A 20868-nucleotide genomic window follows, 5' to 3' on the forward strand; every position below is an offset into this window, starting at 1 on the left:
AGGTCACTAATTAATTTCTCTGCTTCTTTCATCCTGCTGTTCAATCCATCAAGCATGTTTTCCATTTCCTTTATTGAACCTTTATCTCTGTTATGTTACTCCTTATCTCTGTTAAGTATCTTTCTCATGTCTTCTACTCTTTTCTCAAGCCCAATGAGTGTCCTATGATCATTGCTTTAAACACTCCATCAGGCATGTTACTTATATCTGTTTTGCTCAGATCTCCGGCTGTGGCCTTGTCCAGTCCTTTCATTTGAGATAAATTTCTCTGTCTCCCTTTTGTCTGCTTCTCTGTCTGTCTCTCTGTGTTAAGAAAGTCGGCTACGTCTTCTGCTCTTGAAAATGGGGACTTCACAACAAAGAGGTCCTGGCAGTTCAGGATAGTATCCTATGTGTGTGGCTTATGCTCTGTTATTGTGTCTGGGTCACTTTTCCTTTCCATGCAGTGATCTGCACTGACTCTCTGCCTGGTGTGGGTTGTGCTTGCTCTCTGTGGTGTTAGTGGGACCCCCGGGTCCCACGCAGGCCAGCTCTGAGTGGGTGTGCCTGCCAGGGAACTTGGGAGCAGGGTGGCAGTGTTAGCAAAATTTGCATTGTGCTACTTGTCCCATGCCAGATCCCCCAAAGCACTGTGGTGGAGGCTGGAGGCTGTGCCGGGATGGCTGTGGGTGTGAGGCTGAACTTGGCATCCAGCTGTGCTTAGCATGTGTTGGCGGCTGGGGGTTTTCAGCTGGGCCTGGTGCAGTGGCTAGGCACTGAACATGGTGGCAACTGGGCACTCGGAGGCTGGGCGGGGTGCATGGGCAGCTTTCACAAAATTTTCCCTGAGCCCAGGGCCAAGGTTAGCAGGCTTGGAGTGGGTGAGTCCTCAGGAGATCTCACGGGCATGCATCTGAACTGCTAGCAGGTTAGGCAGCAAGTGTCTGTGTAGTCCTGCCTCCTACAAGTGGCTCTGTGTTTATGCTGGGGGGTGGAGGAGGAAGACGGCACCTGCCAGCTCCCTTAGTTTGAAGTCCTCCAACGTGCTCTGAAATCAGTATGAACAGATCTGTCTCCTGTTGCCCCTGGCATTGTGTAAACCGCCTTTTTCATGTTGCCTCTTCATACAGGCTGCTGTTTAAGGGCAGTGACCCGGCTATCACTCACCTTCCCAGCTTGCCCTGTGCTGAGTCAGCTGACTTTTAAAGTTCCAGGATCCAAGTCCCCCAAAATTCAGCCTCTCTGGTTTTTTTTTTTAAATATTTTTTTTTAACGTTTATTCATTTTTTTTTTTTTTTTTGGGACAGAGAGAGACAGAGCATGAACGGGGGAGGGGCAGAGAGAGAGGGAGACACAGAATCGGAAACAGGCTCCAGGCTCTGAGCCATCAGCCCAGAGCCCGACGCGGGGCTCGAACTCACGGACCGCGAGATCGTGACCTGGCTGAAGTCGGACGCTTAACCGACTGCGCCACCCAGGCGCCCCAACCTCTCTGGTTTTTAAAGCCAAACATTACGGGGATTGGTTTTCCCTGCTAAGTTCCCTGGTGCAAAGGCCCATTTCTCTGTCCTCTCCACGTGTGTGGCTCCCTCCCTCCTCCAGGCAACCTCCCTTTGCCTTTCTGACCTTCCTAACCTTCCAGATGCAGCTTCTTCTCTATATTTAGTTGTGGCGTTTGTTTTCTAAGCCTTTGGATTACTCTCTAGTTTATTGATTTGGATGTGGGTGATATCTGGTTGTAAACATGGGATGGGGTGAGGTCAGGGTCCTCCTACTCTATCACATTCCTAAGCTCTTTTAACTCACTAGTATTCTACAGTCATACTACCTCTAAACATTTTGTACTGATTTCTCTGAAAATGCTCACTTCGTATCATTTTTGTCAACCCTGTATATAACTATTAAGGAAGAAAGAACTTGGTCAATTTCATAGGTTAAACGATGTCAGCTCTTTAATTTGCAATATTTTACCATTGCTATTAACTGCCTGTATTTTTTATGTGTTTAATGGTAATTTGGATTTTGTCTTTTAAGTTATTAAAAACTTACTTATGTAATTTCTGCACCCAACGTGGAGCTCGAACTCATGATCCCGAAATTAGAGTTGGATGCTCTTCCAACTGAGCCAGCCAGGTGCCCCTGGATTTCGTCTTTTCTGAACTCTTTTTTCCTGTCCTTTGCCCCAAACTAGGCAAATGTCATGCAGGATGGGGTTTGTCCTCACTCCCCCTGACATCAAGATATCGTTTTAAAATGCTCAATCCTGTCAACATTGCAGTAGTTATCTCAGTGGACCTCCTTGGACTTTTACTTCCCCATTCATATTTTCTGCTTCTGTGCCTCTGCTTATGCTCTTTCTTCTTTCCTCCTGCCTAATGCTTCCATAGTTACTTCTCACACCTGAAGAGTTAGCTGAGACATCACTGCTCCAGTCAGCTTTCCCACCACCCTTCCAGCCTCTGGCCTCACTAAGTAACCCTTTGTGCTTTCAAAGCACTTGCACCCTCTGTGCCCACCTCTGTTACTGCATTTTGTCCACTTCTGTGTCCATCTGTCCTGTTAGACCACACATTCCTTGAGAGCAGCGACTTTGTGTCGTTCATCTTTTTACCTGCAGGGCCAGGCGTAGGGTAGGGATGGATAAATGCTGAGCTGACCTCAATGGCAGCACCTGATCCTAGTAACTATTCCCTCCTCCCCCCATGCATCTCCTCACATGTGTCTGTCTACTTTTTCTACTTTTCTTATTTGGCAACTCTTCTTCTTCCTGTCCTTAAATGTTGTTGTTCCCTGGAATTCTATCCTTGCCATTTTCTCGTCTAAACCTAATGGATTAAATTCTTATCTACAGCTTTAAGACTCCCATGAAGCCCTGACACCCGAACCTCTCTCCTGAGCCACAGGCCAGATTTTGCAACCGTCTATTGGACGTTTCCAGTTGGAAGTTCCACTAGCTCCTCAAAATTACCAGGTTAAGCACTGAACTCGCTTTCTTTCCTCCAAAATTTGTTCCTTTTTCTCTGTTTCTCAGTTCATTAAATGATACCATCTATCCAGCTAGTAAAGCCAAAAGCAGCAATGGATTCCTCCCTCTTCTCTCATACTGAACTGGTCACCAGATCCTGTAGATTTTCCTTTCTAAATGGCTTTCTCTCCATTCCTGGTGCTCAGTCCAGCTTGTTACCAGTTAACGTCTCTTGGACGACAACGAGGACAGCAGCCTTCCCCACTGGCCTTCTGGGCTCCAGATTTTCATTTCCCATCAATCCTCCAAACTGCTACTATAGGAAACTCAGGAAAATGTAAATCCCATCCCAGATTCTAACATTAGTACTTTCCTAAGCATACAGCAGGAGATGTAGACTTTTGGCTTCATGAAAGTATTCAAGGCCCTTCAAGAACAGGTCCCTCCTCCTTGAAGGACTCATCCCCACAGGTACGTGAGCCAAAACCCATTACTGGCACTTCTCTGGATACAATCATATTCCCTTGTTTTCATTGTCTTTACCCCGTATCCCTTCTACCTGGAATACCCTTCTCTTTTGTCTGTTTGCTAGGCTCTGGTTTATCCTTTAAAATGCATCCTAAGAATTATATCAGGGGAGAGGATTTCTGGAAAGATGGCAGAGTAGATGATCTTCAAGTCACCTCCTCCCATGGGCACACCTAGGGAACCGTGACATCAGTGCAGCCAACCCAGAAACCCCTAAGACTAGCAGGATAGATTTTCCACACTTAATCATAGAAAGGAGGCCACATGGAAAAGGGCAGGGAAGGCAGAGAGGCAGTTGGTGAACCAAACTCTTGGTGAGACTAACCACGAACAGGAGGGGCACCACAAGCATGGGGAGGGGAGAGAGACAGACCCCACACCGGTCATCCCACTCACAGGGGACTGGCACTGGGAAGATAAGTCCCCATAACATTTTGTTTGGAAAACCAGAGGGGCTTAATTTTGAGAGGTTTTACAATTTGTGGGGCTTAACACCAGGAAATTTAAAAATCAGCATGCTCCGCTCTGGGAGAGCCAGAGGGTGGTAGGAAACTCAGCTGCTATCCTTAAAGAGCCAGCATAACAAACAGGCCTGCAGAGATATAACACAGAAGCAGCAGTTTGAAAAGTGGCTGGGGTATATGGGAAGATTTATTTATTAACCGCAGAACATGTGCTGGAGGGGCAGGGGTCTTTAGGAGACTTTTCTAAGAACAAAAGAGCTTGTGGGCACCATTTCTCTCTCCCTGCTCTCCAGCCTAGACAGCTAGAGACCTGCGGGAACCAGTGAGAACACCTGCCACCTAGCTTGCTAACACCACATTGCCTGCCCCTGTGTTCTCCTATGGATCTGGGTCCACTCCATCCAACCAGCCCCACTTGGCAGGAGTCCTTCCAGAATGGCTCCGGCCACATCTCACCCTGCAATCAGCCCAGGCAGGGACCCTGCCACTCCAAAGTGACATCTGCCCTGGGAAGAAGGGAAGATAACCATACACACCAGTTTCGCTGCAGCTCTAGTAGCTGAACTTTGTAAGTGGCAGTGCAGAGGGAGTGCCCTGACAATCGGTGCATCTATAGCTCCAGCAGATAGACTGGGGGCAGACATCTGATCTCACTACTGGCTCTGCCCACCGACAGAAACCTCTCAAAGACAGCACAGGAAGAGAGTCCTGCAGTCTGGGGTCACTGCAGCCTCAGCAGATGGACTGGAGGCCCAAGCCACCAATGAAAGCCTCTCAGGGGACAGGGAAGAGACAGTGCCTTGCATTTTGGTATGACTCCAGCCCCAGCAGATGGGATGAGGGCAGACATCTGGTCTGACTGCTGATACTGCCTAACGACAAGCCCACTGTGGCCCCAGACTGGCACAGGGACCAAACCCTGCCCACAACAGGCAAAGTGGACCACTGCAGTCACCTGGACTGAAGGTAAACAAGGCTCAGCCACAACAGTAGGGCCTGTGCAACTCACATAGAAGACACCCCTGAAACTCCTGGTCCTGGGGAACAGGGGACATTGCACTGCAGGGCACCGTAAGACCTCTTCCTCATAGGTAACTACTTTCAAGAGCAGGAGACATAATTCACATTACGAATACACAGAAATACAGAGAATTAGACAACATGAGGAAACAGAGGAATATGTCCTAAATGAAAGAATAGGATAAAAACACACTAAAACAACTAAATAAAACAGAGGTAAGCAATATTCCTGATGAAGAATTCAAAGCAATGGTCCTAAAGATATTCACTGGACTTGAGAAAAGAGTGGAGGATCTCACTGAGACCTTCAACAAAGAGAAAATATAAAAAAGGACCAATCAAAGATGAAGAATTCAATAACTGAAATTAAAAATACACTAGAGGGAATCAATAGTAGATTAGAGAAACAGAAAAATGGATCAGGGAGCTGGAACACAGGGTAATGGAAAGCAACCACACTGAACAGCAAAAAGAAAAAAGAACAATAAAAAATGAGAATAGGTTAAGAGAACTCAATGACATATTCAAATGCAGTAACATTCACATTATAAGAATACCAGAGAAAAAAATAAAAAGGGGGTAGAAAATTTATTTGAAGAAATCATAGCTGAAAACCTCCCTAATCACCTGGGGAAAGAAACAAGCCCAAGTAGCAGAGAGAGCCCCTAATGAGATGAACCCACAAGGATACATCCCAGGACACACCAGGCAAAAGAAAAAAAAATAGTGATAAAGAGAGAATTTTAAAAGTAGCAAGAGAAAAGTAAATAGTTACAGACAAGGTAAACCTGTGGATTTTTCAGCAAAAACTTTGAGGGCCAGAAGGCCCCTATGATATAGTCAAAGTGCTGAAAGGAAAAAACCTGCAACTAAGAATATTCTATCCAGCAAGGCTAGCATCAGAATGGAAGGAGAGAGAAAGGGTTTCCCAGATAAAAAAAGTTAAGGGAGTTCATTACCACTAAACCAGCCTTACAAGAAACATTAAAGGGACTTCTTTACATGGAAAGAAAAGGCCATAATCAGGAGTAAAAAAATTATGAAAGGAAAAGATTTCACAGGTAAATACAAATACAATAAAGGTTGTAGATTAATCACTTATAAAAGCAATACAGAGATTAAAGCACAAAAGCAGTAAAATCAATTACATCTATAAAAGCCAGTCAAAGAATTAAAAAGTAAAAGAATATGAAGTATGACATCATTACATGAAATGGGGGGGGGGGCAGTAAAAATTTAGGGCTTTTAGAATGGTTTCAAATTTAAGCAACCATCAGCTTAATATAGACTGCCATATGTATAAGATGTTGTATATGAGCCTAATAGTAACCACAATAGTAATCTAATAGTAACCACAAATAAGAAACCTGCAGTAATACACAAAAAAATAAAGAGAAAAGAATCCAAGCATATCACTAAAGAAAGCCATCAAACCACAAGGGAAAAGAGCAAGAGAAGAAAGGAACAAAGAAAAACTACCAAAGCAATGTAAAACAAGTAACAAAATGGCAATAAATACATACCTATCAATAACTACTTTGAATGTAAATGAACTAAATGCTCCAATCAAAAGACATAGGGTGACTGAATGGATAAAAAACAAGACCCATCTACATGCTGCCTAAAACAGACTCACTTCAGACTTAAAGACACAGGCAGATTCAAAGTGAAGGGGTGGAAAAACCTTTACCATGCAAATGGAAGCAAAAAGAAAGCAGAGGTAACAATACTTATATTGAACAAATAGACTTTAAAAGACAGACTATAATAAGAGACAGAGAAGATCACAGCATAATGATAAAGGGAACAATCCATTTTAAGAAGATATAACAATTGTAAATATTTATGCACCCAACAAGAAAGCACCTAAATGCATAAAGTAAATATTAGCACACATAAAAGAAGAAATTGATAGTCATACAATAATAGTAGGGGACTTTAACACCCTACTTACATCAATGGATAGATCATCCAGGCAGAAAATCAACAAGGAAATAGTGGCTTTGAATGATACATTGGACCAAATGGACTTAACTGATATATTCAGAACATTCAATCCAATAAGAGTGGAATACACGTTCTTTTCAAGTGCACATGGAACATTCTCTAGAATAGATCACATGTTAGGCCACAAAACACATCTCAATAAATTCAAAAAGACTGAAATCATATCATGCATATTTTCTGACCAGAACACTATGAAACTAGGTTTCAAAATCTTTAGGATGCAGCAAAAGCTATTCTAAGAGTGAAGATTATAGCAATACAGGACTACCTCAACAAGCAAGAAAAATCTCAAGCAACCTAAACTTACACTGAGAGGAGCTAGAAAAGAAAAAAACCAAGCAAAGCCAGTAGAGGAAGGAAATAATAAACATTAGAGGAGAAATACATGAAATAGAGACTAAAAAAATCAGTAAAACTTTAGCCAGACTCATCAAAAAAGGAAGAGTGAGAACTCAAATAAAATCAGAAACAAAGGAGGAGAAAAAACTGACACAACAGAAACACAATTATAAGAGAATATTATGAAAAATTACATGCCAACAAATTGGACAACCTAGAAGAAATGGATAAGTTCCTAGAAACATATAAACTCCCACAATTGAATCAAGAAGAAATAAAAAATTTGAACAGACTAAATACTAAAAATGAAATTGAATCAGTAATAAAAAATTCCCAATAAACAAACATATGGGACCAGATGGCTTCACAGGTGAATTCTATCAATTGTTTAAAGACGAGTTAACATTTATTCTTCCTAAGCTATTCCAAAAAATAGGAGAGGAAGGAAAGCTTCCAGATTCATTCTATAAGGCTAGCATTACCCTGATACCAAATCCAGACAAAGACACTACAAAATAAAAGAACTACAGGTCAATGTTTCTGTTGAACAAAGATGCAAAAATCCTCAACAAAATACTAGCAACAAAATCCAACAATACATTAAAAAAATCATTCACTACGATCAAGTGGGATTGATTTATTCTTGTCATGCAAGAGTGGTTCAATATTTGCAAATCAATCAATGTGATACATCACATCAGTAAGAGAAAGGATAAAAACCATATGATCACCTCAATAGATGCAGAAAAAGCATTTGACAAGGTACAACATCCATTCATGATAAATACCCTCAACAAAGTAGGTTTAAAGGGAACATACCTCAACATAATAAAGTCCATATGTGAAAACTCCACAGCTAACATCATGCTCAATGGTGAAACTGAGAGCTTTTCCTCTGAGATCAGGAACGAGATAAGGATATCCACTCCTACCATTGTTTTCTTTTTTACCTACTCTCACCACTTTTATTCAACATAGTACTGGAAGTCTTAGCCACAGCAATTAGAAGACAAAAATATATAAAGGCATCTGAATTTGTCAGGAAGAAGTAAAACTTTCACTATTTACAGATGACGCAATACCATACACAGAAAACCCTGAAGGCTCCACTGGAAAACTACCAGAACGGATAAATGAATTCAGTAAGGTTGCAGGATACAAAGTCAATATATAGAAATCTGTTGCATTTATACACACTAATAATGAAGTAACAGAAGGATAAATTAAAAGAATCCCATTTACAATTGCACCCATAATAAAATACTTGGGAATAAACTTAACCAAGGAGGTGAAAAATCTATATTCCAAAAACTATATAACACCAATGAAATAAATACAAGATGACAAACAAATGAAAAGATACTCCATACTCATGGATTGGAAGAACAAATATTGCTAAAATGTCTATACTCTCCAAAGCAATCTACAGATTTAATACAATCCCTATCAAAATACCAACAGTATTTGTCACAGAACTAGAACAAATAATCCTGGAATTTGTAACCACAAAAGACCCTAAGTAGCCTAAGCGATTTGAAGAAAGAATCCCAGATTTTAAGATATGCTCCAAAGCTGTAGGAATCAAAACAGTATGGTACTGGCACAATAACAGACACACAGATCAATGGAACGGAATAGAATCCAAAAATAAACCCACGCTTTTATGGTCAACTAATCTATGACAAAGGAGGCAAGGATACAAAATGGAAAAAAGACATCTCTTCAACAAACAGTGCTGGGAAAACTGGACAGCTACATTTTCAAAAGAATGGAATGGGGCCACTTTCTTACACCGCACACAAAAATAAACTCAAAATGGATTAAAGACTTAGTGAGACCTGAAAAATAAAATTCCAAGAAGAAAACACGGCAGGAATCTGTTTGACATTGACTATAGAAACATTTTTCCAGATATTTCTCCTCTGGCAAGGGAAATAAAAGCAAAATTAAAGTATGGAGACTACATCAAAATAAAAAGCTTCTGCACAGCAAAGAAAACAATCACAGAACGAAAAGGCAACTTACCAAATGGGAGGAGATATTTATAAATGACATAGTTGATAAAGGGTTAATACCTCAACTATATAAAGAACTTGGAGAACTCAACACCAAAAAACCCCAAATAATCCAATTAAAAAATGGGCAGAGGACTTGAATAGACATTTCTCCAAAGAAGACATGCAAGAACTGAACATCACTCATCATCAGGGAGATGCAAATCAAAACCACAATGAAATATCATCTTACATCTGTCAGAATGGCTAAAATCAAAAACACGAGAAACAAATGCTGATGAGGACGTGGAGAAAGAGAACGCTCACGCACTGTTGGTGGGAATGTAAGTTGGTGCAGCCACTGTGGAAACAATATGAAGTATTACCCTATAATCCAGTAATTCCACTATTGGATATTTACCCAAGGAAAACTAATTCAAGAAGATATATGCACCTCTATGTTTATTGCAGTATTACCTACAATAGCCAAGATATAGAAGGAGCCCAAGTGTCCACTGACAGATGAATGGATACAGAAGATGTGGTATAGATACACAATGGAATATTACTTGGCCATAAAAAAGAATGAAATCTTGCCATCTGCAACAACATGGATGGACCTAGAGGGTATAATCCTAAGTGAAAAAGAGAAACACAGTCAGAGAAAGACAAATACCATACGCTTTCACTCATGTATGGAATTTAAGAAACAAAGCAGATGAGCAAGCAACAACAACAACAAAAAGACAAAAACCAGACTCTTAAATACAGAGAACAAACTGGTGGTTGCCAGAGGGGAGGTGGGTAGGGAGATGGGTGAAATAGATAACAGGGATTAAGATGTACACTTGTTGAAATTTTTAAAAACTAACTTTTAAGTTTATATATTTATTTATTTATTTATTTATTTTTTTAATTTTTTTTTTTTCAACGTTTATTTATTTTTGGGACAGAGAGAGACAGAGCATGAACGGGGGAGGGGCAGAGAGAGAGGGAGACACAGAATCCGAAACAGGCTCCAGGCTCTGAGCCATCAGCCCAGAGCCCGACGCGGGGCTCGAACTCACGGACTGCGAGATCGTGACCTGGCTGAAGTCGGACGCTCAACTGACTGCGCCACCCAGGCGCCCCAGTTTATTTATTTATTTTAAGAGAGAGACAGCACACCTAGGGGAGGGGCAGATAGAGAGGGAGAGACAGAATCCCCAGCAGGCTCCACACTGTCAGTGCAGAGCCAGAGGTGGGGCTCTAACTCACGAAACCGTGAGATCATGACCTGAGCTGAAAACAAGAGTCGGATGCTTAACTGACTGAACCACCCAGGTGCCCCTAGAATTTTTTTTAAATGTTTTAAATTTATTTTTAAGAGAGGGAGAAAGAGTGGGAGAAAAGAGCGAGCATGGGCAGGGAAAGGACAGAGAGAAAGAGGGAGACACAGAATCCGAAGCAGGTTCTAGGCTCTAAGTTGTCAGCACAGAGCCCGACACGGGGCTCGAACCCACGAACCGCAAAATCATGACCTGAGCTTAAGTTGGACGCTTAACCGACTAAACCACCCAGGTGCCCCAAGAGGTACACCTGTGACGAGCACCGAGTAATGCACAGAATTGTTGAATCATTATATTGTACACTTGAAACTAAGTGAAGACTGTTACGTTAATGATACCTGAACACCAACAAAAAAGAATCACACGTCAGGAGGGTCTCCCGCAACCCTTCAATCGCATGCCTCTCTCACGCAGCCTCACTCTTGTACTACCGAGTGGTGGTGCCGGCTCCCCTGCGGGTCTCTCCGGCAGCCGCTGAGCACTTTGAGGGCAGTGGCTGTGCCTTGTTCATGTCCTCCAACTCAAAGGGAGTCACTAAGTGTCCAATGGAGGACTCAGGACACAGGCTGGAGCTAAGATCTCATCAGTCTCCTCACAGCTGCATGCTTAGAAGCATCCATGTCATTGTCCCCATATTCTCATATTTCTCCCCTAATGTCCCACATCGCATCTGTGCTTCCCCCACCCCCTTCGCTGAAACTGCAGAGCAAACATCATTAATGATTCAGACCAAATCCAACACATTATTTCCAGCCTTCATTGCCTTGTCTTCTTCCCAGCATTGAACTTTATGGACCAACCATCTCCTCCCTCGCTTCCCAGGCGCCACTGTCTTTGGACTCTCTCCAGCTCGACTCCTCCTTCACAGTCTTCTTCTGGCTTCTTGTCCTTTGCTTACCCTTAAATGACAGGGTTTTCAGCCCACCTCTGCCTTATTCCACACACTCTCCCTGGGTGAGGCCACTCCTACGGCTTCAGCTACCACCACTATGCTGGGATTCCTACACCCGTCTTCAGCTCAGATTACATGTAAGTCCCACAGGCACCTGAAGTGCAAACTTGGCCAAAACTTCCCCGGAATGTGCTCTTTTCCCTCCATGCACCTCTCACGGGGAGCAGAGTCTCCATCCACCCATTCTGCTCAAGCAGAAGTCTGAGGTCTTAGCTTCCTCCTCCCACTCCCCACTCACACACAAGAGATTGGCCAGGCCTGTTGATTCTACCCTCCGAACATCTCTGAATCGGCTGCCTCCTCTCCATCCCTACTGCTCATGACTTGCATTAGCTCCTCATCCTCTCTTACCAAGGTGACCACAAGTGGCACCTACGTGGCCTCCCTCCAACACTCCCCAACCTTCTATTCTACCTGTCACACCCAGCAGCCTGAGTACTGTTTCTACAATGCAAAACGGACCATGATAATCCTCTGCTAAAAGCAACACCTTTCCCAAACTTCCAGGTGTAAAATCACGCCTTTGTCTGCCTTGCCCAAGAATGTCCCTCACCATCCCCTCTGGACTCCCTACTGTCCTGCAGTCCTGGACTTCCCTACTGCCATGCCTCTGTTCCTGCTGCTTCATGGGCCCAGAATGACCTTCCTTTGTCAAAATGCAGCTCAAGGATCTCAACTTCTGTGAAGCTTTCTGTGTCTACATTGTATTCTTTACAGGCTTCGGGCATACACCATCTCCCTTGACTAGTCTACAAGGCCACTGAGGCAGGAGCCATGTTTCATCTCAGAGTTTTCAGAACCTGGCATAAAACCCGGCACAGGTTTTCAGAACTTGGCACCTTCACTTGCTAAATGAAGCATTCATCAGTGACTTCCAGGGAGAGGTGGGTGGGGCAACGTTCTCAGGGTGCACACCTCTGGCCCTGGTGAGTTTAATTAATGCCATGGCATTTGCACCATTATGGGCAGGTCAGCTTACCATCATTTCCCAGGGGACCGGGAGACCAGGACTCAGCATTGCTTCATGTATTTTACATAGAATAAAGCTGAGGCTCAGAAGCCACTGGGAGATGGCCTTCTAGAATCATACCCAAGGGCAAGAGCCATCTTACAGTATAGATAGGATGGGAACCCTAGTAGAGAAGCTTACCTTGTGCCCTAGAAGTTCCTTTGGGCATGTGGGTTGGACCTGTTCAGAGCTTTCTTTTCCACAGCACTGAAACTAGAGAGTCAGAGAACAGCTTTTAGGGCACAGGAAGGAGGAGTGGGAGCTATAAGTCTGGGCATCACGGCGGAGGACTGGGGCACTGAGGCAGCAAAGCAGCTATGGGGCCAACCTCTGCAACCCAAACTGCCATTTCTAGGAAGATAGTGAAGAGTCACATAACCATGCTAGCAAAACAAGAAGAGAACTTCGGTAAAGTTGTCTGAGTTTTACTGGGAAGTGACTCAAGGCAATCCAAACAAAGCAAGAAGCCAATGACAGTGTCTTGTGTAAATTGCTGTTTTTTAGACAGGAATTGGGTCCTTAGATTCTTTATTTCAGCCTGGGAGTAACTTACCCCGCTGAGTAGCTCAAGTTTTATGAGCTTCAGGAAGGGCTCATTAACTGGGGACAGTCTGGGACAGAGAGGAGAAGTGGCCACAGTAAATAAACCCCAGGGGCTGAAAGGCCAGGGCATGAAGTCAGGCCAACAAATAGGTGTCCTGCCTTAGGGCTGGCTCTTCAAAGACAAAGGAGACTGTGTGTTGCTTGATGTCCCTGGGGCAGCTGAGGCTGAACAGGATAAATGGTTGGCACCTTCCAACCATTTCCTGTGACAAACAGGAATGGGGCTACCCGGAAGCAATTGGCCCAGGGGTTCAGAGATACTTCTCCATACGGCAGTGGTTAATAAATCAGGATGACTCTGACCTGGCCCATCATCCATAAGCCCTTGTTGGTTAGCTGTGTGCAGCCCTCAGCACTGCACTGACGGCACAGTCCCACAGAACGTTCTAGGATAAAGGGAGCATAGCTGTCTCCGTGCCCTTTTGTGTTACAAATGGGGGAGCTGAGTGATTATCAGGGAGGCAAGGAAGTGGCTCAAGTCGCAAAGAGGCTCGGTGGCAGAGCTGCAGCTAGAAAGAGCTTTCCTGACTTGAAGGTCATGGTCGCTTCTATTACACCACCATGCCACCTTCCGAGACAGCTTGGAACTGATTTGGGCTGCTTTCTGGGCACTCTTCTTTGTGCTCTTTTGTCTCTCCAGGGCACATGCCCTGACTTCCTCTGGTGAACGCTGGGTGCCAGGTAGGCCCCTTCCTCTTCTAGGTTCTACGCGTAATGCCAATGGCGGCTCCTGTGAGGGCTGAAATACAGCTGCGGCATGGCTTCACCAAAGTTATTCTGATCTTTAAGCCAAGTGAAGACAGAGGTCCTGACTAACGCATGGTCTTCAGAAGATATGATGTTAAAGAAGAAGCAAAGTTACTTACTGTTGAGTGGAAGGTAATGAGGGTCCCATTTCCCTTTCCCCTGTCTTTCAGGTAATCATTATAAGCCTCTTCATACATGGTCTGAACATGCCGTATAGCCTGAAAAAATACCAGGAAAACTGTGGGAAGTTCCAAACATTCTCCTTTCATCAAGGAAAACCCCTTCTTCCTTACCCTTGGAAAATACAGCCTGTCCCTGTGTTTATCTGTACTTTAAGTCAATTCTGCATTTATGGAATAGATTATAGATTCTGGAGTTTCGTAGATACTTCTGGAGATGGGAGGACAGACTAACCAAGAATAACTTTCATAGACTAGAAAGATTTCTTTAAGTGGAGGTTCTCAAACCTGAATGGACATCAGCATCCACCGAGCCCCAGACTCTGGGGCCTCCCCAGGAGATTCTGACATACAGGGAGTGGGGACTTAGGCATTCTTGGTACCCCACTGGTTAAAAGTATTCAAGTCTATTCATTACATGGTTTGAAAGATGCTCATGACTGAGGAACGCTGTTTCAGCATATAAATATCGTAGAAAATGTAGAGAATGCTTTTTCTGATATAAAGGCATGTGATCTGACATTCATAAAGATCTCAAAAAGTCATTAGATCCAATTCCTCCAACCTGCAAATATAGCCAGCTACTTCAGAAACATTCCAAAGGAGGTGATATTTACTTATTCTACATGTTCACCATTTTTTTTTACATCTAAAGTAAGTTCATAAACACAATATTGATAGCACACGAATTTACATGAAATACAGTACGTTTAAGACTCCATTCTTCCTCCTTTTCACTCCCCTCTTTCCCACAGTGTGTTTTAACCTTCTAAAAGGACATTTCCTCTGTGGGTTCTTCTGATAACCTATTTTGGACACCTATAGTTTGAGCACAAATCTAAAGAGACTGGCTTCACCAGCACACAGCAGGTCAGGCTTTAGTCTTCAAGGATGATGTGGCCTCTTTCCAGGCCGAGCCCTATGGACAAATATTAGTCCAACAAGGGATGAAAATGCATGTTCCTCTTGATCCCTCTTTCTCACGAATGCAATTTATCCCCTTTCCCCATTACAAATAGGATAATCTTAAGATAAATATCCTTTAAAAAATCATAGCTCCTTTCATAAATCTAATGAAAGCTATGAACTATCTCCTCAGAAAAATGTGTGCACATACGTATATACACCCGCATAGGTCTGCACGATATTTCCAGGTTAAGACATTCTGTGCCAATTTGAAACGTGGGGGTTATTTAGTTTTGTAATACCATTGTGGGTGTAATATTCTCATATCCTTTGCCATAAAGAGACCCTTTAACCATCATAAAAAGAAATTGCATGTAATTTCTACTTACTACACCCTTGCCTATAAAAGCAAATACTCCAGTGGTTACTTCAGCAGCAAAGATCACCAGTAGGCAGGTGAAGAACTATAGAGGAGAGAAAACATTCACTTCATTAACTCAATACCTTTTCAATGTATTCGGCCTCTTTAATTCTAGTTCCATTTGGAAAACATGAGGCAAGAGTATTCGTTCGAATTGATCTAGTAGGAAGTATTTGTCCCCCCCTCCCCTGGAGCTTGTTTATGCATTCATTTGCTCATTGATTCATTCAGTGATTGTTTATTGAGCATCTACTCTGCACCAGGCACTGTCCTTGGCACCGGGTATTCAATGGTGAATAAGGTAAGATCCCAACGTCTCTGTGATCATGGGCCTCATCTTGGAAAATGGTAAATATGATAAAGGAGTAAAGCACTAAAAAAAGGTGAGTTGGATAATTTCAGACACTGATAAAGAAATCCCACCATTCAGAACAGTGCCTGGCACCTATGCGCCGAATGAATTCTTGAACAAAAGAGATACTACGAAGATCTAAAACAAGGCCAGGAGATAGGGAGCAACTGGTGGGGCCTGGGGCCTGTGAGGGCTTCTCTGGGGAGTGGGGGTGGTGGTGAGGGATGGCCTCCCGGACAGATTTCTGTTCCGGTCTCTTGGGTCGGCTCTGTGTTAAGAGATAAATGAGAGAGATGCTCAGCAGCAGGGGAAAGACAGGCAGAATGCAGGACCGAGGAAATGAGTTAAGAGATTTTACACAGCAAGAGATCAGAAGCAGCAGGCACGGTTTAAAAATCAAAGATTGCAACGAGTAAGGAGAGACTGCCCTCTGAAATTGCTGTTTCTGACCCCTCATGGAGAAATACGAAATCCTTCTCTCTTCTGACCCCTCTTCCTTCTCCCCGTTTCTCTTAGGTCGCTCTGGCATTGGATGTGTACAGCAGTAACTGAAATTCATTCTTTTTTTTTTTTTTGACAGAGGCTGCTTGTTAAAATAATCCACAAGAGAGATGTTTGGCTAACTTATTGATCTCAAACAGCAATTCTTTTCTTGTAGATAACAGCACTTCCCTGGCTATAGGAATCTTAGCTGCCTCACTGGGAAGTACTTTTGAAAGAACAATCATAATTACCCCCTACAATTATTAGGCACCTTTCCTTCCAAAACATCTTCACACTAATGACCTCATTTTTTTTTTCATATTTTCCATATGAGGCAGGGACAAAGATAATATTATTCTTAAGCAAGAGATGGAGAAAACGGAGACTCAGGGGGAGGGAGCGAGTGCCAAGGTCTCAGTGGGCCCGAGGAGCTGGCGCTGGAGGCCCAATCTCCAGTGCCCTTCAGACCAGTCCCCTCCCACAGGCCCCACTTACAGATCCGAGCACACACTGCGACTCCCGCATGGCTCCGCAGCATCCGAAGAAGCCCACAGCCATCATCAGGGCCCCTGCTCCAACCAGTACATACAGTCCTGCAGGGAAGAGGTCAGAGGGGACACTGAGCACCTAGCCCGCTTGCTCCCCTGCTGCGCCAGGTGTCCCTGCAGAGCAGAGCATGGCTGCTGACAGTATAATGGGGAGCACTTGCTGAATGCTTGCTGAGTGTGCACCTGACAGAACCCGCACCAGGGTCCTGGGAGGTAGGGGGTACGATTATCCCCGGTGGACAGAGAAAGCTGACACCTACAGAGGTGAAGGGACCTACTCACTGTCACTTGAGCGGCAGTGACTAGTCCAAATTCCACGGCCCATGCTCTTAATCCCCTCCAGGTGCCTCCTACATGCCGGGCACTTTACCTTTCAGATTTCTACCTTCCCTGGAAAGTGGGTATCACTATAATTTGCGGGAAAGTAGTACAGTGAGTCCAGGGGTGGTCAGGAGTCAGTGCTGGAGCTGGGACACAAACCCACACCTTTCCAGGAGACCCTTGGGCCGTCACGGCACTCTGGAATTAATAGCTGTCTCCATCACAGGAGAGGCTGCGAGGACAAAGTGTCTGGAAGGGAAAAGGGCTGATGGTCTGCCCAGGCACAGATGGGGAAGCAGGGACAGGGTGGGGCAGAACAGGGGGTCTTTGGTTACCAAGAGGGGCAGGAAGACACAGGAATAAGGCAGTCAAGTTTGGTTGAGAATCACCAACTGTAGAGGGCATCACCACGAACACCGGACACATGGGAGGTGGCAATGTTCCAAGAAAATAGCCAATGAGAGGAGGTGACAAGCTAATACACACCAAATACTATTCCTAATACCACAGTAGCTACATTTATTAAGGGCTTATTTTTTCCAGGCACTGTTTTAAGCACCTGGCACAGGTTGATTAATTTTATCTTCCTGAGGCAGGTACCATTATATCCATTTTCTAGAGAAACTAGTCCCCAAATGGTTAAGTGATTTGCTCAAGAAGATAGAGCTGGGATAAAAATACCCATGTGCCTCTAAAGCTAGCTCATCATGGTTAGCCTACCCTGCCCTGTCTCGTCGGTAATACCAGCAGCCTCATTGCTGGCGCTAATCCCACTTAGTCCTGAAGTCAAGCCACAGGAACCACTGTTCTCACAGAGAAAGAAAAGGACAGAAATGTTCTTGTTCGGAGACAAATAAAGCCAAGCCCTTTCTTATTTCCTTTTCTGATCCGGAGATAAGTCAGAACACAATGTGGGGGCCTGGCACTTGCTTAGAGTAATGCTAATTGTCCCTATTTTATTTTTTTGCATTGTATTCATCTGAGTCACCTGGAAACCACTCCCAGTCCCCGAAAGGGTGGGAGCCAGCCGGTGTCCCACCTCCGTGGGGAAAGCCTGAGCCGGGTGCCTCCGGGGGGCCCCTCTCAGTGCTGACGGTTGTTTGTGGGCAGATCTGTCTGGTCCCTGACACAGACAGGGTGACACCCAGGCAGCTCCGCTTCCTGTAGCACCCCAGCTCTTCTCGGGGCCCCTGGGACGGGGAAGCCCTGCCGCGCTGCGGTCCTGTGGCAGGTTATTTATTTACTTCCTGCTACGCCAGATCTGCCACTCCCTCCCCTTCCCTTTTCGCTAAAAGAATTGACTTAGTGTGGAACGGACGTGGGAATGAGAAATGACACCATGTTAAAGACAATACTGTTGTTGGCTCCACTGCCTACACACCTTATTGCTTTAAAAATTTTATTTTTCAAAGCTCTTTCACTTTCATCCCCTTACTGGTTTCTCAAACAAGCCCGTAAGGTAAGGCGAGTGTTCTATTTCTGTTTTGCCGACGGGGGTCAGAGAGGCAAGGTGGCTCCAGGCGGGACACCCGGGACTGGAGACCTGATCCCCACCCTACTGGAACAGGCTGCAGGAAGGCAGCAACACCGTACTCAGTTCCCTCACAGAAGATCTCATGGTTGGGCTACCTTAATATATTGATTTCCCATTTAAAATGTTCACTGTGGGGGCACCTGGGTGGTTCTGTCGGCTGAGCATCCTACTTGGGCTCAGGTCATGATCTCGAAGTTCGTGGGTTCGAGCCCCAGGTCTGCTGTCAGCACAGAGCCTGCTTTGGATCCTCTGTCCCCCTCTCTCCGCCCCGCCCCCCTTGAGCTCTCTCTCTCAAAACATAAATAAACATTAGAAAATCTTTTTTTTTTTTTTTTAATTTTTTTTTTTCAACGTTTATTTATTTTTGGGACAGAGAGAGACAGAGCATGAATGGGGGAGGGGCAGAGAGAGAGGGAGACACAGAATGGGAAACAGGCTCCAGGCTCCGAGCCATCAGCCCAGAGCCTGACGCGGGGCTCGAACTCACGGACCGCGAGATCGTGACCTGGCTGAAGTCGGACGCTTAACCGACTGCGCCACCCAGGCGCCCCTAGAAAATCTTTTTAAGAGTCATGGTCTCCCACTGCTACAAGATCTACTCTACAGGTTCCGCTTACAGTAACAGCCTAGGGACTGGGCTCACCTTGATCCTTATCTAGCCTACGCTCTGGCCACAGGGGAGTTTATCGTGATCTGACCCGGCCAGCTCTTTTCCATTTTGTGCTTTTGCAGGCTGTCCTATTTGTCTGTCTTCTGTAGATTTTAAGTCCACAAACAACCCTTATTCACCCTATCTAGACTACGCCGACACAAGGCGGGATTCTTGATCAGTGTTTGTTGGATGAGGGGATAAAGAAAGAACATATCAAATCTGAAGTTCTGGACTGGCTGCCTGCCATCGCCCATCTTTGCTTAGAGATACACGCTAGGAATACATCTCAACCAACCTCCAGGAAGCTGCCACAGGGTGGGCTCTCTCAAGGTCGGGCAGATGAGTGCATGGCTGCACACTCTGAGAAAGGGTTCCTGAGAGTCTGGGATGTAGGAAAGAGGGGTGCCCCTGAGGAAGCGGGGGTGCAGTGGACAGAGGCACAGGGGCCTGAGGAGGACACAGTTGTTCCCCACTGCAAACAGGCTCACTCGGTTCCTCGGGCAACAATCCTCTCCCTTCTGAAATAATACGAGCTCGCCAAGAAAATCTGCTGATTGGTATAGTAGTCCATTCTTAGGCTGTCAGAGTCTAGAGCTCAGAGCAAAAACACCCTGGAACTGACCCGGCAGCTCCAAATTCAGAGGCCTCTCCCCAGCAAACCTCAGTTTGTGTATGCGTGGGCCACATGACTCAGCCCAGTGCCAAATGAGCACTGCTTGTTGGAGCTTAAGGGAAAATCAGACGAATTCCTTAGGCCTCTGGAAAGCAGTTCCCAGTCTGGTTGTAAAACTGCACACCATAAGGCCACCTGTGGCTTCCAAGGACACCTCATCCTTTTTCTGATCTGGCCCTCAAAAAATAGCTGTTGGCCACCTGGGTGGCTCAGTGGGTTGAGCATCCAACTTTGGCTCAGGTCACGATCTCAAAGTTTGTGAGTTCAAGCCCCGCATCAGGCTCTGTGCTGACAGCTTGGAGCCTGGAGCCTGCTTCGGATTCTGTGTCTCCCTCTCCCTCTGCCCCTCCTCTGCTCATGCTTGGTCTCTTTTTCTCTCCCTCTCAAAAAATAAACATTAAAAAAATAGCTGTTGAATGAATACATTACTTGACAGTCACATTTGAATTCCAAGATGGTTTCTGTAGAACCCTTTCCCTCTCAGGTGGCTGGTGTGACAAGTGTATTACCGATTTCTTAAAATCCCCTATGCCTTCCAAGTCCTATTTCCCTCGATTTGAGAAAAAAAAAAAAGAGTAAACACCTTGAAAACGCATTTTTATCATTAATAGCTGGGCCTTGTGATGCAAGTGATCTTCAGGTGACACACTATCACCAAATCCCTGACGATTCCATCGCTCGTTTCTTACATTCCAGATTCTTCTTTTTAAGCCAGAAGCACCATTTAGTTAACATGGAAAGGAGACAGCAACCTCCAAAAAGCCTTGTCGGCATCAACTCATTTCAAAACGGCTTCCCCTTTTAGGGACTGGAGAGTGGCCTGGTCATCAATTATAGTGGCTTTCTGGCAGCAGATGGTTTTAC

The 20868-nt window shown here is 44.7% G+C and overlaps 1 protein-coding gene across 1 annotated transcript in view; it reads right to left on the reverse strand.

The window, feature by feature from the left end:
* The window catches only part of TSPAN2 (tetraspanin 2), a 59102-nt gene that overhangs the window by 13643 nt on the left and 24591 nt on the right, over positions 1-20868 (reverse strand). Inside the window, exons 3-6 of the mRNA XM_086717910.1 lie at positions 16772-16869; positions 15410-15484; positions 14055-14153; positions 12727-12798 (exon numbers count right to left, since the gene is read on the reverse strand). Of these exons, the coding sequence (XP_086574036.1) occupies positions 12727-12798; positions 14055-14153; positions 15410-15484; positions 16772-16869 (344 nt within the window). The remainder of the gene's footprint in view (positions 1-12726; positions 12799-14054; positions 14154-15409; positions 15485-16771; positions 16870-20868) is intronic.

Source organism: Puma concolor, chromosome C1 (genome assembly GCF_028749965.1).
Source record: "Puma concolor isolate L17-30 chromosome C1, mPumCon1.1.hap2, whole genome shotgun sequence".
NCBI lineage: Eukaryota > Metazoa > Chordata > Mammalia > Carnivora > Felidae > Puma > Puma concolor.